The sequence below is a fragment of the Manacus candei genome, unplaced genomic scaffold, assembly GCF_025592945.1.
Source record: "Manacus candei isolate 608988 ecotype Guabito, Panama unplaced genomic scaffold, ASM2559294v1 h1tg000074l, whole genome shotgun sequence".
In the NCBI taxonomy this organism is placed as follows: Eukaryota; Metazoa; Chordata; class Aves; order Passeriformes; family Pipridae; genus Manacus; species Manacus candei.
In genome coordinates, this window is record NW_026138122.1 from 676,713 (window position 1) to 699,825 (window position 23,113).

At 48.2% G+C, this 23,113-nt stretch overlaps 1 protein-coding gene across 3 annotated transcripts in view; it reads left to right on the forward strand.

Annotated features, from left to right (window-relative positions):
* The first annotated feature begins 1,448 nt into the window (after positions 1–1,448).
* Positions 1,449–23,113, forward strand: part of CORO2A (coronin 2A) — a 59,400-nt gene continuing 37,735 nt past the window's right edge. The window contains exon 1 of one of the 3 annotated variants that reach the window (XM_051809034.1): positions 1,449–1,544. In XM_051809034.1, the coding sequence (XP_051664994.1) occupies positions 1,485–1,544 (60 nt within the window). In that variant the 5' untranslated portion in view covers positions 1,449–1,484. Of the gene's footprint in view, positions 1,545–1,881; positions 2,024–2,255; positions 2,274–23,113 lie in introns of those variants that run through there. The other 2 variants (XM_051809036.1, XM_051809038.1) reach the window with 2 other exon arrangements.

The following is a 23,113-nucleotide window of genomic DNA, read 5'->3' on the forward strand; positions in this document are numbered from 1 at the left end:
ACATGAATGGCACTTGCTCACGACTTGCTCATGACTAGCACAGCCAGGTGCCTACAGTGGACAGGGCTGCAAGCAGCAGGAATCTTTCCCCTCAGTAACCTCAAACAAAGACATCTTTGTCCCCTGTCAGTCCTGCATGCAATCTTCTACAGCTTAAACAGGCCTGGAGCACAACACATGTGAAAGGAAGCACTGGACATCATCAGTGCATCAGTACCTGACCTGTCCTGTACTTCTCCATGGTGAAGATGTGAGCACATGCTGCTCAGACAAGTGTCCTGAGGGGTTCCAGAAGTCACCTCAGTACCTGAAGGCAGGGCAGGCCAAGGGCAGCTGCTGCACACGCAGCCATGATTCATACCCATAGCTGGATTATTTCCTGTGCTCCATCCATGGACTTTGCTTCTCAACAGCTGTCTGGTGGTATATCTGTGCAAGTGCCTCAGTCTCCTGGGATGTCCCAGCCTGGAACCTGGCAGCAAGGCATGAAGAGTACTTTTGGGGCAGGCTGATGGATTCTGAAATTCTGCTCAACACCTTTGAAGAATTTGGAGTATGTAGTCTTGGGCATGATTTTCCTTCTCCAAAAGGATTTCAGGTGTCCTGAGGGGCATGACTTCACATGTGCAGTCTACTCTTTTACTAGAGTTGGGGTCTCTAGTGAGAAGGTAGTCACTGGGTCAATGGTCATGATCTCCCTTTGCTGGGATTACCTTTTGGATAAGGACACAGTTCTTGCCTCATTCTTTTGGCACTGTCAGCAGGTCTTACTGCTCTGCTGATTTCAATCCCCGTTATCTTGCCTGTTGTTTCCTCAGTTGCTTTGATTCAGAGCATTTGAGACATCCCCACTGTCTTTGCCAGAGTCTGTCTCAGGTTGATACCCAGCTCCTTGGTAAATAGTCCTCTGTCTTGAGGAGTTACAAACTGGTAACAGCATCTGAGCTATCGTTTGGGCATGCTTGATTTTCTGCTTGGTCCCTTACACTGAATTTCAGCATTTCACTTGTGGAGGACACTGAGTGTCACAATCTTGTCACAGCTGCTGGCTCAGCCCAGAGCTGCCTCTGCTACCCATGACTGGTGGGACTAAAGCATGGAAATGAGCTAGCTGTCTCAGGCTTCAATGATCGGACAGGACCAGAGTGGTGTTAGCTGAGAGGATGACCTGGCTAAGGAAATCTCCTCTGCCCTTTGATCTTGGGCATTGCTGTCTACTTGCCAAGTTCCTCACCCAGGGTACCAGGGAGGTTTTTAGTGCTGCCGAGACACCAGCTAACCCCAAAGTCTGAGTGTGAGCTCTGAAGACATGAGAAGCTTTCTAAGGACCCTTGCCACCAGCAAAGGCCCTGCAGCTTTGGCCAGTGTCTCTCCATCTGCCAAAGTCCACCAGAGGCTGCCATCTAAGGCTGGCACACTAATACGTGTTGCAGGGGTGTGTGCAGTATTCAGGATGTTCAGGACCTGGTGGTTGCACTGAGGACATGGCACAGCGTGCCCATCTCCTCAGAAGCTCTTGGAGCCAATGCAAGGCCTCTCTGCAGGTGATGGCAAAGTCATGATGCTATCAGGACGATCTTGTAGGAGGAACCCAGCCCTCACCGTGTGCCTCCAGCCAGAGACTCGGGGGCCCTCCCTGCAACGGGATGGTGACGGTGAATGGCGCCCGTCGGCCTGGGCGAGCCGGCTCCCAAGGCCGGGGTAGGGAGAGCCGCCCGCGCACCTTGCAGGGTTTGCGGAGGGGCTTCCCCGCGGCATCACCAGCGCAAACCCCTCGCCGCCCACGGCAGGCTGCGCCCGGGGGCCGGGCCCGTCCGCGGACCGGCCCTGCCCGGGAAGGCTCTCCGGAGCCCTGCGGAGCCGGGGCGGCGGGCAGCCCCCGGTCCCTCCGGCACCTCCCGGCCGCGGGGCGCGGCGCGGGGGGCGGGCCGGGGCGGGGACCGCGGGCGGGCCGAGCCGGGCCGGGCAGGGCTGCTGCGGCGCGGCTCTGAGCGCAGGGCAGACCCCCGCCGGCAGCGGCAAGGTACGAGATCGGGGACTGTGGGGGGCGTGGGGCCGGGCAGCGGGCACCTGCCGCAGCTCGCGGCCTGCGGATCCCGGCAGTGCCGGGAGCGGGGGCGCCTGCCCTGCCCGCTGTGCGCCGGGGGTGCCGCAGCCCCCGCCGGCCCCACCCTGCTTTGTGCGGAGCTGGGGCCGCTGCCCGCAGCCGCGGGGGCACCCACGGGCGGAGGATGCGGCGGCCACCCGGTGCCACGGGCCTCGGGCATCCCCCGGTGTGTGCGGCGGGAGAGAGAGCGGGAGCGGGATTGGGAGCGGGGCGTTCCCGCTGGCCGCAGTCGAGGCAGCCGGTGCTGCCCGCGCCCTCGGCGGGCAGGATTCTCGCTCCCCGGGAGCGCCCTGCCCTCGGGCTGTTCCTGCAGGGAGCTGCCGATGGGATTTTCCGCGCGGAGCGTGGCGGACCTGCAGCCGGCCCGAGGGTCTGCGGCCGGCCCGCCCCGCTCCGAGGGGCCGCCGGTGCGCGGAGCAACAGCGCTTCGTGCCGAGCCGGGGCACTCCGCTGCCTGCCCGGGAAGGCTGCGCCTCCTCCTGCCAGCCGGGGCCACGGGTGGCACGGCTTGGCACCTGTATAACTTTGCTTACTGTGTAGAGAGAAGCCTTATCTACGGCTGTGTGTGAGGGGTTGAATTTGGCCCTTTTGTGCTGGAGTCATGGGGAATTTGAGTGCCTGTTGTCAGGGCAGGTCACATCTTGCACAGAGCGTGATGACAGCCACATAACGATTCTCTGGCATCAGGATCTCCTGGTACCAGTTCCTCCTTCAGGGCAAGCCCTTGAAGGGGTCTTACTTTCAGGCGACACAGCTTTGGAGGATTGCTTCCATGCTGCAACTCTTATCAGGGGCTAAGGCAGGCTGTTGCAAAGGGATAGGTAACAAGGACAGCACTTTGCAGACAAGTCACTCATGGCCTGGGGAGGTCAGCTATGTGTGGTGTGTCTTGATGAACATCACTGTTCACTCTGCAGGGAGTGGTGCCCTCCTTGTCTCGATCTGGAGAGTCCTGTCTGTTTCTGATTCCCACCCCACCTCGCCCCAGACCTGTTCACTTACACCTTCTAAGAAGACAGTGTTTGCTGCAGTCCTGTAAAGAGAATTTGCCTGGACAGGCTTAGCCTCTTTTGGCCCCTTGGGTGCTCAAGAGAAATGATTTCTGCATAGGATTCAGAGAACATTTGGGAGAAGGTTGGCTGCTGGTTGCCTTTTAAGCTTCTCAATGCAGGCTCCCCAGTGGGTTAACAAAGGAGCAGCCTGTGTAGCCCTGCTGTTCTCTTTGTTCTCCCACTGGCTGTGCCCTCTTTGGAGAGCTCTGATCTCTCCTGGTTTCATCAGAGATAGGGAGTGACCGATGGAGGCACGAGGGAGTTCATGTTTTGGCTGTGAGCATTTCAGGAAACTCTAGAGCTTTGGGAGGCAGGATAGGGAAGAGCTGGTTGCTTCTTAAAGGCAAGGGAAAAAGGTGTTTTCATCTGTGCTGATGTTGTTTGAATTAACATGACAGCTATTATTATAGCTTAGGTAAGAAGTATTTCAAATTCATTCGATCTATTAGTCTGTAGCAACATATCAAAGCCACTTATCTCTGTAGAGCTGCCATAGACCTGGGAAACATGAGACCTAGGTGCTGGTGATGTTCGGACAACGAGCCATTCACTTAAGAGTTGGACTCAATGATCCTTGTGGGTCCCTACCAACTCAGAATATTCTGTGATTCTGTGAATTCTGCTGCCTGCACCCCAGCTCTGCCCTAAGCTCCTCCCGACCTCTCTTCCTCTGAGGCAAAATAGCTCTGCATGAGTGTGCCTGTTTTGCAAGACCAGGGGATGAGGGAGAGCGCTGCCCTCTGTGTGGCAGCTGCACCGGCCTGGCCAGCAGCACTGTTCATTCCATTGATCCAGCTGGCTGCTGGCTGATCTGGTGCAGCAGGTGGATTTCCTGATAGCAGGTCATGGTATCTTATTCTCTTTTTCTTATTCTCTTTTTCTACCTGGGTAATTTCTGCCTCTTGAATATGTTGGTTCGTCCCCTCTGAGCAGTTTTCTTGCTCTGCAAATGTTAGTAATGAATAATATTTTTAATGTTTCTGTGTTTGCTACATTTGTTAGCAGCTGGATAATGAATGGATTGCCCATTGCCTGACTCTATGGCAGGTTTCTGTGAGTCTCTTTCTAGTTTGGTTGGCACTGGGCAGGCTGCTGTCTCTGGAGCAGGTTTGTGATGCCTCTGCAAGGGCAGTTCTCCCTTGCCTATGGGCTGTCTGGACTGCCAGATGCTTGAATGCTGTGTGGGCTGTGTTTTGGGGATGAATAGTTCAGTACAGAGCAGGTCTCTGTGCTGTGATCTGCAGGTGCTTCAGTGTTACAGAGACTTAGGGAGAGAACTGAAGGCTTTGGCAAATCCCAGAAGCAAAGGTGATGCTTTGGAGTGGGAGACTCTGCCTTGGGGGCAAGCTAAGGTAGATTTTATGCATGACCTTGTGACTCCTCATAAATTGTGATCAGTTTGCTTCCTCTGATATTTTTGTATTCCTTGGCTCATAGTGGGTGCATATCATGAAATCTTCATCCCACTCTGGGTCTGGATTTCCGTGGCAGGGATTTTGATGGGGAAACTGTTGGGGTGTGAGTTGTCACAGGGTACGACAGAGGCTCTCTGTGAAGAAACAGGATGGAGGGAGAATATCCCAAATGATTTCCCCACCATCCACTTTTGTTTGGTCCAAGAGAACTCAGCAGATCCTTAAGGGCCAGACCCTGTCCTTCACTCTCATAAATAAATCTTCTCCAAGAAAGTTTGCTCAAAAGTGTTTTCTTCAGTAAGAAAACCCCACAACCCCCCACCACCTTATCTGAGCATTCCCTTCTGCCTGTTATAAACACCAGCTGTCTTTTTCGGCAATAAAATGGTGGTCAGTGGTACAGTTGGCCAGTAGGCTGATGTCTGGTTGGGTGGCTGCTGAGGACCTTGCAACTAAACCTCCTGCTCAGAGCCAATGGGACCTGTGGATCCATTCCTGGTGAGGCTGGACAGCAGCTGTCCTTTGAAACAGCTGGCTCTGCCCACCTCTTGATGCACAACAGGAACACAGACAGTCTGGTCTCTTGCTCCTGTGGCAAGAAGACACCAAAGCGATAATGCAGTGAGTTGTTTATATGTAGTCATTATCTGGCTTCCTGTAAGTGCACGTTAAGCTGCTCTGGCTGCAGAGAGCTGACTGAGGCAAACTGCCTGCAGCACATAGCAGTTACGCTGACGCGCCTTCTGCCTCTCCGCAGGAGAAACAGGAAAGACCTTTAGATCATCCAGGAGGCTGTATATGGGCTGAGAGGATTTGACACTTGCAGGGTTATACTGGCCTGTAAGTAGAAGCCAGACTGGCCTAGTATTTCCAGGGATTTCCCCTCTGTGGTATTACAGGCTTGCCAGCAATTCCCCATGTTGAAAATACACCCTGCGGGGCTCTATTAGGGTAATGCTGATGCTTACTATTTCCAGAGAACTTTAAAATTCAGAAAGAGGACTTTCTGACCCTCAGCCAAGCAAAACCCTTTCTAAAGCTTGCAGACATGCCACTGCCAATGGTAGGACCAGTGATAGTGTGCAGCTCCAAGTCCCGTTCTCTCTTCCCTTGGCTGTTGACTCTCCCTCTGCTCTGTTTCACACCGCTTCAAATTTTCCTGAGCAGTGCCCAAAGTTTGGCCTTTCTCTTCCCCTTTCTTCCAAGCATCCTTCACAGCTCTGGTTTGTGCAGGAGTTTCTTTCCAGTCTGGTGAATCACTGTGCTCTTTTGCTCTGTGCCAGGAAACATGGATTCTTATCTGCAGAGAGGAGGTCTTCTGCAACAGATGACTCTGCTCTGCCTCTCTCCCTCTGTGGGACAAAGTCACCTAGGAAAATAATAAGGAAGACAAAGCAGCAGAAACTCCCAGCAATTGTGGCATTTTTATCACTGAGATTAAAACAAAGTCCTTGGAAGATGATTAGATAGGTTGCAGGAAGGCAGGAGAGGCCAAACTCTATCTTGTTCTTCTTCCTGCAGTTCTTGGAGCTGTGCTTAAACAGGTTGGGAGGCAACGCTGGGGGAGAGCTCCTCCCAGGAAAAGGTGACTTGGGCAAGGCTGCCCATGTCAGGGTTGCACTAGTAAAGGAAATATGAGCCTCTTGGGTCCAGCCTGTACCTAGAGTAGAGCAGGGACAGTTAGAAAAAAGGTGCAAGGAGGAGCCAAGGCAAGTACTGGGCTTACTCCCAAGAGCAGAAATCAATCAGTCCTTGCTCTATAGACAATGTGATTTAAGCTTGCCTTGCAGAGTGCCTGTGCGGAGGGCTGAAATACTCCTTGGGAGAGTTGGAAAGCTCTGGATCCCACCCCAGGCTTTCTGAGAATCAGTGGCAGGTGCATGAGTAGTGCTTGGTGGACAAGTGCAGTTTTCTCAGACACAGCTTTCTCTTGGGGCTGGGATATGGACTGACACAGCAAGTGAAAGGGAGCACGTTCAAGTGCAGGACTGGGAGCAGTGGATCTCTCCTGACACTGCCTGTCCTCACTTGGGTCTTGTTTAGCCAGGGAGTCTTTGCACACAGGAATTTGCCAATCTGCCAGAAGGACCCTTGAAGTGATGCTGCCCCTGAATGCCACCGAGTGTCATTGTCACACTATTGATCTGTGCTGGATCCTGTAGCACCATAACTCTTCTCCCATCGGGTATCTGTGGAGTTTTGCTTTCTGGGCTGCAGAAAGTCTGGCTCTGCCAGTGCTGTTCAACCTTCCACATGGTTATAGGTGAGGTTATTTAAAACCAGTTGTTTAAAGCAGTGTTTCACAGTGTTTTCTCTGAGCAATAATACATAAGTCTTGAAAAATATAAAACATATATTGCCTTAGAAAAGTGTAGCTACTATTTTACCTGAATTGCTGGCACAGTTACAGTGTTCCTTTCTAAGAAAGCTCACATTGATGTTAGGAATACTACCTGTAAAGTGAATGATGCCAGGAGGGACCAATCTTCATCATCCTCTGGTTTCTTCCATTCTATTTGCCCTCTAAAAGGAGCCTGTGCTGGCAACAAAATTGCAGGGTAATAGGCACAGAGAACCCAGGCAGCTCTTTAATTGTAACAGACAAATGGAAGTCAAAGGTTGTCTTGCTAACATCTACTTAAATGTAATTAGCTCACATTATTTTTCCCTGCCATTTTCTCTAATTTAATTTGAATACCAAAACACACACATAGAGGAACAAAAACAAAATCAGAATAGAATTGCTCCAAGTTCCTGCTCGAGTAATATTCAGCTCTTTCTATGTACAGAGACTCTTTTCCTTACAGTCAGGGAGGATCAGAGTCTCTCTTCTGACCCCTCCTGCCTGTGATCATGGCTCTGGTTCATGTTTCTCTTTGAATTTGAAAAGGTCTTGATGTCAGTAAGTGATGCCTGAGTCTTAATTGAAAAGATTGATTTTGCTAATGATAGCCTGGCATCCAACAGCTTCTGCAGAAATCAATAGTTCGGTGTGTCACAGATTTAAAAATCATGGCACACATTTAAGGGCTTAATAGGGATTGAAGGGGTTGACTTTACAGCCCCTTGCATTGTTTGAGGCTCATGCCCCCTGCCATACATTACTCCCCTGTGCAGTAGTTACGGGTGTGATGCACCAGGCATTGGGTGTGATAAACCCAGCTATGGGTGTGATGCACGAGGTTTGTCAGGCAAACCAAGTCTTAGAGCGGAAAGGCCCAACCCTCACTGAGATTTTTATAGGTAAAAGCTCATGTGGAAGGTTCACACTTTTGTCTTTCTTAATGCCCAGGTTGTATTTTGGTGAACTCTCTTGGTTCCCATGGAGTTGAAAAGATCAGAACTCTCTTTTGTTTTTATAGATAATAGATTCTTCAGTCTGGCTGACAAATCAGAACAAGAGCCAATAGCTGGAAGCAGAAGATATTATTTGGCAAAATAATAAGGCAGCTGTGTTTTTATCAGCAAAGAGGAGGAATCGTGGGAAGAGCTTCCCGGGATAAGGCATTGGTAGAAACCTGAACAGTGTGATCTTCTAAATCACTGAATCACAGAATATTCTAAGTTGGAGGGAACCCACAAGGATCACTGAGTCCCAACTCTTCATTGAATGGCCAGTGTCACTCAGTGCAGACAGCAGTGTTCTCTGGATGTAGGTTACATCTCTCAGTTTGCCATTAGCAGGCACCAAAACAACAGCAGCTACCTGGCATCCTGCAGAAATTTCTTTCCCCAGCTTGTCACGCCTAGAGTATCCTGTCTCTTCATAGTGAAGACCATGCAATTCTCTCTCCATGCTCTCAGCATGTTCTGCTGAGCTTTGCCTTTAGGGCCCCAAGGTGATTTTCTTGTTCCCTAAAGCAATAACTCGCTTTCTCTCCTGAATTTTGTTTTGTAGTCGCTGTAGGGATGATAGTTTGAAGACAGGAGTCCTCTGAGCCACTTTGGACATTGTCTGTAAGTGGAAAAGAACTTCACCTGCTGTGTTGTCTGGAGATCTGGAGAGGGAGGGGTACATGACTCATCCTCATGGAGGCAGAGCACTGTGTAGGACCAGTACCTGCCTTTGTGGTTTGTGTGTTGACTGACTGTGGTCACAGTTATTAGCCAGACAGAGGCTTAGCAGGATGATTTGCTTGCCTGTGGTAGGACCTCCATCTTTGGAGATTTTCAGAATTCACATGAACAAGACCCCGAGAAACAGCCTGACTTGGAGGCAGACCCTGCTTCGACAGGAAGTTTCTACCACTGGCCCTCAGAGGCCCCTTTCAGCCTGTGATTCTGTCATGGTATTAGAAGCAAAAACCTGGTAATGATATTAGAAATGAAAGTTTCAAGGAGTTAAACCAAAGAAACTGCTAGCTAAAGTCCACCTGAAAAGTTTGTCTTGGTCCCTTTGTCCCGTGCTTCTTTCCCAACAGTCATGATGAATGTTAACCTGGATGAGTGGTAAGAATCCTTAACTTTCTGCTGCAGCACACATATCTGCTTTATGGGTTCACTCACTGAACTGAGGCAAAATATCAAAGGATGTCCTTGAGTATATTGTGGTCATCCTTGAGGATTAAAAAAACCTCATTTCAATAAAGCTCATCTTGCTGTTAGCTTGGGAAATCTTTGTGTAGGGAGCTTTGTTTTGGTGTCCAACCCTTTGTGGGCTGTTAGTAGAACAAGACTTCTTGAGCTTAATTGAGAACAGGTGTTTGATGTGTAAAGAGGGAACTGAAATGATGATTTCTCTTTCAATTTTGAGAAACCAGGGAAACCAGTCATTATCTTGTGTATGGTTTTGTGTATTTCAGAAGAGCTTTACAGTGTCTTACCTATTCTTCCTTCCCTGACAGCATGACTTGCAACATGAACTTCTCTGTGACTTCATGGCAGCTCGTCTTAGGTTAAAAAAAAAAAAAAAGGCAGCAGTTTTTATACCCCAATTTCTGCCTGTTTTGTAGGTTTGGAAGATACCATACATGGCACTAGAAGTGTTTCATACACCTTTCGTTGTTGTAGGGTTCTGCTTCCACTGGTGCCGCTGGCCAGTGCCAGTACAGGGAGATGACTGCACTGTGTGTTAGTCTGTAAGTCTGTAAATCCACAAGTGTCTTCAACTCCTGCAGAAAAGCGAGTCTTCCCCAGGAAACTCCGATCTTTATTTTGAGCTCTTTCTAAAAAACTTCCCCTTTCTTTACTTCCCTATCTGTCCTTTCTGTGCCTGGAGTTCCCTGGCATAATGGTGTCACAGAGGGCAGTGGTTGGACTCACCCACAGCCCTCCAGCCTGCTGTGGGACTCTTCCCACTTGCTGTCATCTCTGGCTGAGCTAGGAGCATGGTGCTGACTCTCCTCTGGCTCTGAGCAGTCTTCAGAAGTTTCCTGGAGCCTGAAGACTCTCTGATACTGTAAAGCCCCAGATGCAGATATAATTTCATGAATGCATATAAGATGTCCAGAGAAAACTGCATATTCAGTCAGCTGCAATGAGGCCTCTGTTGTCTTATCCAGAGCTTTTCTTCTCACTTTTCTTCACACAGTCCTTGTTTTTACTGCCTAAGGCTTGGAAATAGCATCCCAAACTGCCTGGCCTACATTATGTCAGAAGTTCAATATTCTGCTTTAATTCACAGCCAGACTTCAAGGGCTGCTTTACCTTTCTTTTTTTTTTTTTTTTTTTTCCCCTCCTTTCTGCAGCACTGTGGAAAGATCAAATACTGTCTGGATACATCTACAGTGCAACTGTGTCTTTAATGACTCACGCAATGCCAGCTTCGGCAGCTCATTGAGGACCTGGTAGATGCCTGAAAAGGGATATGGCATATGGCTTTTGACATATGGTAGTATGATGGGATGGAGAGTTCAGATAGGGAGTGATTGTTCCTCTGTTTATCACTGCCCGGGAACTACAGGATGCAGATAAACAGTGGAACTCATTGACACAGGATGTTGGGGATGTGGTTCAAGAAAAGCCATTAGATGAATCTGCAGGCGGAAAATCCATTAGGGCTGGCTAAACAGACAGATAAGCCTTTGGCTCAAAAAGTCTGTGAGGCACAGATGCCCAGAGCTGACTCAAAGGCATAGGAAAAGCTCAGTTTGTCAGTGTGGAATCAACTACGCTGGAGAAATAGGCTGGCATGGAAAGTAGCAGTGGTAGAGGGAGAGAGAGCCTGTAGCAGTGAGCTCTGCTGGGATGTGGAGGTATTGTTAGAGGTGCTCCCTAGCTGGAAGGGTTAAAGAGCAGTCTGGTGCAGTGGGACAAAGCTGGAAGATGATGAAAACTTGTACTGCAGATGTGTAAAAAGGCTGGCAGGAATGAAGTATGTAGTAAATAAACTACTACTATGTGGGAGGAGAGGCTGATCTTCATTGCTAGAAGGTGTGAAGATGGAGAGGTGTGAAGAATGAGACTGGTCACAGAGAAGAGCAGTGATGCTGAATGAAATGATAAGAGATTGAGGAACACCTAAAAGCAGCATAAGAGTGCAATACCTGGAGGGAAAGTACCAGATTCTGCAAGTGGGACAGAGCAGCCCTGGATGTTCATACAGACTGGGGAATGAGAAGCTGGAGAGTAGCACTATGGAAAGGGACCTGGGGTTTCTGATTGATGGCAAGTTGAATCTGAGTCAGCAATGCCCTGGCTGCCAGGAGGGCCAACTGTGTCCTGAGGGGCAACAGGCAAAGCATCGCCAGCCAGTCGATGGAGGGGATTGTCTTGCTCTGCTCTGCACTGGCATGCCTCACCTTGAATATTGTGTGCAGTTTTCGGTGTCACAGTATAAAAAAGACATTAAGGTATTAGAGAGAATCCAAAGGAGGGCAATGAAGATGTTGAAGGGTCTGGAGGGTAGTGGAGGGTCTTATGAGGAGTGGCTGAGGTCACTTGGTCTGTTCAGCCTAGAAAAGAGGAGACTGAGGGGAGACCTCATTGCAGTTACAACTTCCTCGTAAGGGGAAGAGGAGGGCCACTCTCATGATCAGTGACAGGACTTGAGGAAACAGCATGAAGCTGGTTTGGGGGAGGTTTAGGCTGGATATCAGGAAAAGGTTTTTCACCCGGTAGGTGTTTGGGCACTGGAACAGGCTCCCCAGGGAAATGGTCATGGCACCAAGCCTGACAGAGTTCAAGAAGCGTTTGGACAACACTCTCAGGCACATGGTGTGATTCTTGGGGTGTCCTACGCAGGGCCAGGAATTGGACTTGATGATTCTCATGGGTCCCTTCCAACTTAGCATATTCTGTGATTCTGTGATGTGATGGAAGAAAACATTGGCTGTTGTGTCTGTAACACCAGCCTTTGCCAGACTCTCTCTGGCTTGTCATGTGTCACATAAGTGGCACCTGCTGTTACAGAGCTCAAAACTGTGTTAGGAGTTTTGTGGAGAACAGAGAGATGCCAATTCTGATTTAATCAACCAGTCAAAGGAAAAAGCCTCAACTGGAATCATAAACCAATTCAACACTGCATGGGTGTGGGAGAGTTTCCCACAGTTCTCTTTTATGTGGGCCCCTAAATGTTTTTCTACATGCAGGTTATGCTGCAAGGGAGGTGGAAGAACTCTAGTTATGGCTTCAGAGAATACCTCTGGTGCTGCCCCCACTGCCTCTAAACGAGCAAAGTCTTGCTGTCATTGCTCCCAGAAAGACAGGGACCATTTCTCTTTAATTCTGGCTCACAACTGGGAAACTCAAAGCTGGTTCTTCTATGGTCTATGGTGGTAGGTACCTCTGTCTTTTGCTGCCAAACCCAGTTACTAATATCTGGATACAACTCCTGGAAGGACAATTACAGAGCCATACTCTCCTTGGCACAGACAGTGTAACAAGGAGAAAAGAACACAAGCTGCAGCTGGAGGGAAGTAGGTCAGACATTAGAGAAAGCTGCATCCCCAAGAGGGCTGTACATCCCTGGGACCAGGCAGGTGGAGGCCATCATCCTCGGGGATTTTGAAGGCTCCACATCTGCCCTGACTTATATGGGCAGACTGACTGTGAGGCTAAACTGGAGACCACCAGAGGGAGTGTCTCCTGCACAGGGCCCTTGCATCTGTGCTTGTGCTTTCTTGTCCAGACCAGGCAGAGCCTCGTTAGTGCCTCCCAGCTCTTTAGCAGTTTCCGTTTTCACCTGGTTATATTCCTCAGTTTTCTCAGGCAGCTTCAGAGATGAGATCCAGGCTTAGTCTCACTGGCCAGGATCCCATCACATCCTGGAAGTGTTCTAACCTGTGGGCTGGTTAGTGCACAAAGCTTCTGTCATGGGAGAGTGCAGTTACACTACATCACATTAGATGCAAGAGCTGTATCTTGAGACATTCAGGTGAAGTGTGTAACCTCCAAACCTTCACAGAACTCAGGAGAAACATCTGCACTTGGTGTATTTCTGTTGCCTCACCATCCTGCTGGTCACTTCAGATTTCCTAACATATCTATGTTCTGGTGATGACCACAACTCCTCTGGTAGGCGGAAGAGGTTTGAAGAGAAATCTGGCTAGCCCACTGGATCTCACTTGGACTCCTTGGGTAAGTAACCAAGATTGTGGGGTTCCCTGAAGTTGGACTATCTCCTTGAATCAGTGGTGCTCAGCTTTGCTGCAAGGAAAGCCTTTTGTACAGTAGCCTTTTGAAGAGATACCTGCTCTGCCTGATGTCTGCAGGCACGCTTAGGCCTCACAGTAAAGAGCAGTGGGACCAAGAGTCATGATCTTCCCAAACAACACGGCAGGTTACTGAGACCTAGCTGCATCTTTTCAACAGGGAGCTGAACTTTGGTTCCTGAAACTCAGAAGCCAGCTTGGTCTTGGATAGCAGGGAGCTTCTTTCTGTGAAATAGGGGAGTGAAAGAATGGTGTTTTAGTTTCAGAAGAAACCGCTGAGCTTGTGAAGTGTCTGATGATGAGTTTTTCAAGGCTGTCTTTCTGACAATAAATGTGGCAATGTGCTTTTTAGACTAAGTTTTTGCAGGCGGGGGGTGGTGGGGCAGATTAGGCTTCCAGTTTTCATTGGTCTTTGAACCAAGGTTATTGTATTTGCTTTTCTTTTGCAATGAGGGAGGATCTTGCCGGTGTATAAACACTCTGTAAGGTGGAATTTGCTCTCTCATTGAATTCAGAAGCACATTAGTACTCACAAGGAAGTTGATAAGCAATAATATTTTCTTTGCTGCCCAGGTAACCAGCAGAGTGAAAGAGGGTATTGTCTCTGGAGAATGCAGGCAAGTTGGCTTTATCTTTCTGTACACAGGCTATCTTGGAAAGCTGGAGGAGAACCAGAGGAAGGAGGGGCTTACTCTCCAAAGAGGCTGGGGTGGCCCCATCCTCTGCTTCAGTTATACTGCCTCTGACCCTTCCTGGGACCTCTGAAAAGCCTAATGAATCTGAACTGAGTTTTGGGGTCATTTTGAGTTTTTCTAATCTTTCATACTCCCCCGACCCACCATGGTATTTTGTACAGGCCATGTTGACTGAAGCTATCTGTGTCCTCAACTCATCATCTTTCTTTCTGTCAGAGCTTGCAGAGTATGGACACCACATGAAGCAGACAAGGGATGGGTGAAGGGAGAGTTTGAACTGCCAAAAAAAGGTGTTGCCACCAAGTATGGGATCATCCCTGGAGGATTCTCCTGTCCCTCATGAGATGCACAAATTGACTTTGCACTGACTGAGCACAGGCATCTTCACACTCACTGAAGGGTGGGCCATGCACTTCAGCTTGATTTCTAGCTGATGCTGGCTTCAAAATATTAATGAAGACACTTCTCCTGTGACTGGGGGCGATCCTGATGTTTCACTCCCTGTGCCTGAGTGAGAGATGTGAATCTTCAGGAAGTGAAGCTCCAGGCGCCCTTGGCTGAGGAGTGACAGAGATGGTGCCACAGGCGCCTCAGGCTCCCTCGCTCCAGGGTGAAGAAAGGTTGCTCATGGGAAGAGCGATGCTTGTCTGGCCTCTGCAGGGAAGTCCAAAGTTTGGCAACAGACCCTCCATAAGCACTCCACAGCCCTTGGGCCTCCTAAGCAATCCGGAGGCTCTCAGAGTGCTTTATGCCTATCATGAGGGGAAAGACAGGCCCAGGAAAAAAGATAGATGTCAGCTTCTGCCCCTGAAGTGTAGCAGCTCCCTGCAGTGAAGAGAGCAACTCTTCAGTGAAGGCTGTGAGGGTGCTGGTGGGCAACAAGTTTGACCAGAGTCATCTGGGTAACCCTGCAGGCCAACTGCAGCCTAGGCTTCTCCACAAGACTCTAGGCAGGCAGGTGTCCCAAGGAGGCCAGTGAGATTCCATCCTCCTCAGTCTTCCAAACTCAGCTGGACAGCCTGAACAACATGACCTGCTTTTGTAGTGAGCTTTGCTGGGGGCTGAGATCAGAACTCAGGACCTCCAGATGTGCCTTCTGGCCTGATTTGTTCATGTGATTCTATGTGTTTTGTTGTTTTAATTTATTTTTGCTTCTTTTACTTGTCCCAGGGGAGGCTCAAGTACACAGCTGGTGTCAGGTTTGCAAGTGACCGCAGCAATAAAATAAAGAACAGGTGACAATTCAGCCAGTACTTCATGATGTGCACTTCACAATGTTCTGGGGGATCCTACCCATGATACAGTCTTGGATTCTTCACCAGATCAGGTGACAGGAGAGTATGAGCCTCATGGAAGCTGCCTGAAGCTGTGGTCTCTGCTAGTTTTCTCTGTGCTTTCTTCACTGCTGCTCACCATTGCTGCTGGCTATGCTGGGATGACCCAGTTAAAAATAACCCAGCTGAGCTATTTTTGTGAGGCACATGTGCTCCCTTATCCATCTCCTTGCTGCACCAGCATGACAGAAGAGCAAACCCGGGGAGAAATACCAGCTAGTGGGGATGGGGCAATAACATGAATGGATATCACCATCAGGCAATTATTATGCTGGAACTCATTTGGCATTGCTACCTGCTTTGGGGAGTGCATTGTGGTTTCAAATTGTGACTGAATACAAACGCAGTTAGAAAGCTCATCCAGGATGGCCACTGGACTTCTGCTGTCTCAACCTTGTCTTGTGGAGAGTGGCCTTGTTTCACTCACTCCTGGCAGCCCTTGTCTGCCCCTGGACATATGTACTTAAAATTATTTTGAGGTCCACAACACTTGGTGTATCCTCTAATGTGAACAAAATTTGCACAGTGTGCATTTTGCCAAGCTTGGGGCTTTGGTATGTCTTTGGCCCTTGGTCAGCTGCCTTGGGGTCCCTCATGAGAAAGATGCTCTGAGACAGACAAGGTGGTACCAGCTGTTTGTGGAGTGCAAGGCTGCAGTGGATTTCTGGAGTCTTGCTGTTCATACAGGCTGAGTCTGTATGCAATGTTTCTGTATGCAATGTTTGCATTCCCTGGCCCCAGCCGATAAGTGGGGGAGGCAAAAGTACTGGAATCTCCTTCTGCTTGTGGCCTAAGCAGAAGATGCCTACATCTCACCTCTCCTGAGGCTGTGTCCACCCAGTACCTTCTGTTTGTTGTTGTAAGATTTGACTTGCTGCTAGCATGGGGGAGGGTCTGACATGTCTCCTTCCAGGGGCATATGTGAGACCTCATGTCCTGTTCTGGCCATTGTGCACCAAAAATAAGGGGCAAGGGGGGCTGCTGTGGTTGCTCAGAGAACGGTATTGACCTCGTTGTTTTGAGTATGAGGAAATCAACTCATTATTTTAATCTTGAGTGACTCCTTCACCTTCCTACTTCATGTCCTCTGTATTGTGCAATGTTTATACTACAGGCAGAGCTGTTTTTTCGCAACCAGCCTTCCAGGGCACCATATTTAAGTATCCTTGCTGTGCCAGAGAACTGCAAGTATTTTGGAGTTAGAGCTGGTTTTTCTGATGGAAGATAACACAACTCTAGAATATGTTCTTTGAGATCTTGTTCACTGCTGTCACTTTGTCCCCCACCACCTCTGCAAATCCTAGTCCATTTGCACCAGCAGCATGTCCTTCCTCAGGTAGCCAGTAGCCTTCATGTTGTGCTGCTGAAATGAGGTGACAGAAGCAGTTCCTACAGCTCCTGGTGGGCTGCCAAGGAGAAGGGACCTTTGTGCTTCTGCTGAGGATCAATACTCAAACTAGCACTAGTGAGGGACAAAATGCCTCATTTTATCACCTGCTCTGCCTCTGAAAATACAGAGATTTGAGCATATGACTGATTCTTGGTTTGATGAAGGCTCTTTACCCATACTCCCACATTAGGGAATGGTAGAGGCTGCTTTATAGCACAGGAGAAGGATGGTGTGTGTGTGCTGTGTGGCTGGTGAGGCCATCTTGTCCCTCTTCGGAAGGGCAGGCTGCAGGCTGTCAGCTGCTGATTTTGGGGAGTGGCACCTGCCTGTTTCCGAAAGCCAACTGAAATCTTAGTCCGAGCTCCCTTAATCTGAGCCCCGGAACGGTGGGTGTGGATCCTTATGGAACAAAAGACAAAGAAAGGCAATTGATAAAATCGAGGCCCATCGCAGGATGGCTGATTTAAAAGGCTGGTTCCCAGCTGACCGATTTAAAAGGCTTCCAGCTCTGGTCGCAGATAGGGTTGTTTTTCCAAGGATATGCCTCTGAGCAGCTGTAAAAAGGTCCTGCTGCCTGATAGAAAGGCGTGCTGAAAGGTTTTTATTTGCTGCTGTGGATTGATTGGAGTACAGATGCTCTGGAAGACGTGCTACATTATTCATGTGGTAGATACTGTAGCTAAAAGCTAATGCACAGCCTGGAGGCTAAGAGGAGTGGTACAGTCCTTTGTGTGGTTCTGTTGATTCACTAGAGAGTCTGGACTGCTCTTAAGCTTTTTTTTTGAATACTGAGATTGATAAAGCAAATCGAGGAATGCAGATCACTTAGTTAATGGCTCTCTACCTCCTTTCTTGTTTACAAACTACTCTCAGCTTTTTCTTCCTTTTTTTTTTCTTTTAATACATTATTCATACTATACTGCTTGGGAGGCTGGTCCTGTTTGCAGGACTTCACTGGTAACTCAGTTTTCATGTGGCAGCAACTTAAACTGCTTCCCTGTCGAGGCTCAGGTGTCTGCAGTAGCTGTCTCACTTCGGATTCTCTATTAACTCTGCATCACATCTGGTGGGAAGAAGATCTTGCTGGACTTAGCAAGGCAAACCTTGTTTCCTAAACTAACTACAGTCAGTTACCTAGATTTGGGGACTGACTAGTTGGCAGTAGTCTGGGGACTGAGTGCATAAAAAACAAGCCTGGGAACATATCTCTTTCTGTAGCTCCCTTCACTCTGTTAGTAGCTGCCTGTCAAGTGCCATGGTCAAGACCGTGATCTAGTGGTTAGGTTGTCTGTCTGGGGACTCTGAACTCCAAGGGCAATATCTTTGTAGGAAAGAGTTTGCTTCTCAGATCACAATTGTGGAAGAGACATACTCTCAAGGCAGGCTCCACTCACCTGCATCAGGTGGAACCAAGCCATGAACCAAGAGGTGAAAGACACCGTATCCGTACTGTTTATTACTCTCGTAACAATAAATCTGTAGCCTCTGAGCTTGTAGTATTGTTTGAGATCACATGTGCAGATGGTATTTAAAGGTCTGGGTTGCTATGTAATCATGTTGTCTGTTGACTTTGGATCCAAAGGAATTTATTGCTGGTAATTTCTCCTTGATAGTGTTATAACACAGAAGTGGAATTTGGATGACAAGGTGTGTCCAGGGGTGTGTGACCTAGTCTCTCGCAGATATGCCTCGGAGAATGTCCATGGCTGGAGGCTTGGAGGGGAGCCTAACTTAAGCAATGAGCCTCACAAACCCTTTGGTGTGGTAGGTTTGAGAGAAGCTAGACCAGAAACAAAATGGTCTGTGCTTATTTGGCATCTGACTCAGGAGGCTGATGTCTGGTGATGAGGTTCTGAGGGCTTCAATTTTGTCTTGAAGCAGTCGCTCAACACAAACCGTGGTAAAACATCTGTAAAAGACAGGAGACTGTTCCATAAGTGTGTGTCTTACAAATTGTAGATAACACTGACATTCCTTTGTTTGCCCTCAGGGTTGCCTTTTTGAGGGCATACTCATATTATGTTTTGAAACTTTGGAGATGGAAGCGTGTGGGTGGGTTTTTGAAAAAAGTGCAAACTCAAAAATGTAAACCTGAGACCATCAAATTAGTGAAAAATGTTGCCTGGATGAGGGTTGGAGCCAGCAAGCTGGCCTGTGATATGACTGTGGCAAATGGACACATCGGGGCAAGCGTAATGCCTGGTGTAGAGCAGCAGGGCTGTATGATGTAGCTGTTGTGTGTGTACACCCATCCTCTGACTGTGCTGCTGGGTGCACGGAAACAACTGGCCAAGGGCAAGTCAGACATGCTGGACTTAAGAGGAGTCTTGCATTATTTGCAAAAGTAATCGAATTGGCAGGAGTGCACAAATGTTCCAAAGAAAGTGTTCTCTGGGAGCTATTTCCCGCCCTTTTCCTGTGCAGGAAAAGACAATTTCTATTTTGAAATTAAAGAGCTATGGCTGGAATAAAAGGAAGAAGAAACGAAAATGGCATTGATAGTGTTATCTGCTGAGCTGTAAAGTGTGAGCTGTAATTGCTCTCTGGATTTCTGGAGTTGTTGCTTCTCGTGTACTGCAAAGCACAGACACCTTTACTTACTTTGTTAGTGCCACTGGGTTTTCCAGGCCTATTTATGTGGGAATACATTTTCAGTTGAAGCTAAAGCCTGTAATTATATGAATATAATCACACCGGTATTGCTGGTCCCCCTTGGCATGCAGAAACTAATTCAAAAGGGGTGCTTCTCACAGGGGAAAAGATGAAGGTGCTCTTCATCCCATCTTGCCTGTAGAGAACCATAGGGCCATTTGTTAGTGTGCAGAGCAAAACCCAGTGTGGACAGCCTGTCCTGCAGAGAGCTGCCAGGCTGCACAGTGCTGCAGGCCTGACTTTCCACAGTAGGAGCAGCAAGACTTTGTGCAGCCCAAAAAGGTAGGCTGTGGCAAGGGGTGTTCTGGCTCACTGATTTTGCATTTGGGCTCCTGTGTGTTGCTCCAGACATCCAGCCACAGGTGAGACAGGAGGTCTCCTCTTTCTGCAGATAAGACTTTCTCTGAGTGATCTGCTAATGATACAGATATTTGGTGTGCTGGACCTGGAGCTTAGTCTTGTGCATTGGAAAAACCTGCTTCCAAAGCCCCACGAGAACAAAAGCTTGGAGATCCTGAAGAACTTGTACCCCTGGCAGGCTGTTATGAGCAACCAGCAGTCCTCTGTCCTGCATGCAGGGGACCCCAGTGGGTATTGGGATACTGGTTGCTTAGCCAGTGAGTTGACACCTAAGTGGCTTGGTGTACCCTGTGATCAGCTCAGCAGAGCAGTCCTGCCTGGCAGGGATCACAGCTTCTAGCCACACTGGATTCTTGGAGGGACAAATGCAGAGCCCTTCCCAAACTTGGCTAAATTCTTCTGCAGCAGCAAGAAGGGATGAATGGTAATTTGGACTACAGATGTGTGAGGAGTTAGTGTGGGCTGCAGGCCACATGAAGAACTGTCTGAGATTGACTCAGCGCAATTAGCAGGTTGTCATTAAGGACTCTTCAGAGTCCTTCAGAGGATGGAGATTTCTGAGCTCTAGACAAAGCTTGAGCTTCTCTGTAATGGTATATCAGAACAAGTGGAACACACGGGAGAAATAATGAGATGAAAGAGGTAGCAAAAGCATGGCAAAACCAACCATGTCAACACACTGATTTCATGTTACAGAGGGTGGTGAGCCCAGTGGATGTGGGATCCTTTGTCTTGGCTTTATAAAAATGTTCAATGTTGTCCCACACAAGTAAGATAAAGGAGGATGCACTAGATACATCTGTCTATGGTGAGGTACATGTACATTTGATGAGAATTATTGAGGAGAACTTATGTGACAGTTAATTATCAGAATGTGAGAGTTTATTTAGAAGAGTTTTGCAGGGTTCTTCCTGACATCTGTTGCTTTTTGGTATTTTTATTAGCAATTAGGACAAAAGAATAAATAATAAGCAGGAAACCAGGAGGAGCAGGAAGCCTGCAGAATGACAGGGCTCTGGTTTGAAACTGCCTTGAAGAGCTGAAGTACTGGCATGGGAAAATTAGGATGCAGTTCAGCAGTGAGAGGTTCAGGTCTTCAGATGATGCAGTAACATCAGACAGACTCAGTGCTGTTCTGCAGAAAAGCGTCCACAGGCTGCAGTTCATTCCAGGCTGAACACGACTCATTGACATGCTGTAGCAAGAAAGTGATAAATAGGAACAGGAGAGTATCTGGTAAATTATAAAGGAAGCATCTGTTCATCTGTATTACTGAAATAGATGTATGCCAGTTTTAGGTGCAGCTGCTCTGGTAAAATGCAGATGAGCCAAAGAGCTCAGAAGAAAGGAGAACAAATTCATCAGCTGTTGAGAAAACAAGGCTGACAGGAGGAGAATAAAGTAAAAACTGGAGAAGACTGGAAAACTGGGTATAAACTTTTGTCTGGGAGCTGGCTAAATAGAGTAAGAAGCAAGGGACACTGACTGCACAAAAGGAGATTTAATTTTGACAGCAGGGACAAGCTGCGTAATTGTAAAGGCAGCTGAGAGCTGGGATAAGTTTAGCAGGAATATGATGGTCTCTCCGTTACCCGAGAATTTTAGAAGAAACATCCTTAGGGAAGAATGTAGAGAAAAAAAGATGGACTCCCAAAACCTGTGGGGATCTGCTTCTGTTCCACGAATTTATGCTTTCTAGGAGATACGCAGGCATGTAAATTGGGTAGTGAGAGTCTATTTTGAACTTAAGCTGGCAATACTCAAATGTAGGTATTTCCCGTTTTTCACAAACCACTTACCAATTGAGGATCTTCTTGTTAAGCTCATTCTACCTTATCACTGTGGTGGGGAACCATCATAGTACTGGAATCTGAGTGCGCAATGTCGCAGTGATTTTGGGTTTTGTCAGTGCAGTTTGGCTTGTGAGGCCTGGTAAGAGTTTACAAAAGCTGTGCTGACCCTCCATCTTTCTCACTTTTGCCTGTGTATCTACTATGTTCCACTTTTTACTACTTTCATGTTATGCTTTTCCAAGCCTCCCCTGAAAACCTTCTAACCTGTCTGTTCCTCAGCTAGTTTTGAATGAGGGAGTTCACACTGCGGTCCAGCTATTTTTGTTGCTTTAAGTCACCTGGTTGAGTTGCTGCTTGTTTTCCTTCCCCTGAACGTGGCCTGTCCGATGAATCCCCGGAAGGTGGTGTTGTGTAATGGAAACATCTCCCATCTTCTTCACACTGACTGTACACACAAAGTTCTGGTCTACTTTCACTGTATCTGCTGAGGATGCTCTCCCTAGAGATCACTGTGCGGATTTCACAGGGTCAGAGTGTGGCGGAGGGTGAAGGCACCTCTGGAGATCACCTAGTCCAACTGCTCAAAGCAGGTTCAAGGCCTTGTCTGGTTGGGTTTTGAGTGTCTCTAAGGATATCTCTAAGACTCCACACCCTTTCTCAGCGACCTGTACCTGACAGAGGCACAATCTTTGACCTCTCTCACAGCCAAAAAGTTCCTTCTTACAGCTAATGGGCTGATCAAGCTCAGGCTGATGGGCCTGTGGTTCCCCAGATACTCTGTCTTGCCCTTTTTGAAGATATGGGTGACATTTGTGTTCTTACAGTCCTCAGGGACATCGGCCCATTGCCATGAGCTTTCAAAGAAAACCAAGAATGACCTTGCAACAACACAGGTCATCTTCCTCAGCTCCTGTGGGTCCATTGTCAGGCCTTTGTGCATGTCCACAGTCTGTTTAAATGTTCCCTGACCTGATCCTCCTCCACCAGCTGTAAGTCTTCCTTGTTTTGGGCTTTCTACATCTCTCAGGGACCGAGGGTGCCTGAAAGCTGATCTTAGCTGTAAAGACTGAGGTGAAGAAGGCATTCCATGGCTCAGTCTTTCCAGTGTCCTTTCTCACCAACTCTACAATCCTTGCTGGTTCTTCTATTGCTTCTTTGCAAGAAAACTTCCTTGTTTGTGCTTGCAATTTCTTCTTGAGAAAAAATGGAGCTGCAGTTAATATTTAGGCTTTTTGCCTTCTCTGAGCAAAATTGAAGATTTACATTTCCTTTAAGAAAGGAGCTGAAATGCTGGAGGTCTGTTGTGACACCTGCATCTTCCTGGTGCACCAGCAAGCAGCCTCCTAGGTACCAGAAGACAGGAAGGTGGCCCGGGCACTACCGCTACCAGATGTTGGTGGTTGTGGGGACAGATAACCTGTTAAATGCTCATCTCCAAGATCAGTTCTTAGCAATATTTCCTCCATAGGGACAGCAGTGTATTTCATACAGCCTTACCCAAAAGCTTTCACAACCCAAGGCAAGGAATGCTTAAAACGAGAAGGAACAGCATGACCCTTTCAACACAAAGCTTGGATGGCTGTATTGAGGGTTTGGCTTTGATTTATTGATGTACATTCTCTTTGGAAGATCTTGTTATAAATGAGGTGTCACCACACAGGACAGGGACAGGGGAGAGGAGCATTTGCCTTTATGATAGAGACCTTCCTCTTGGGGAAGCAAGA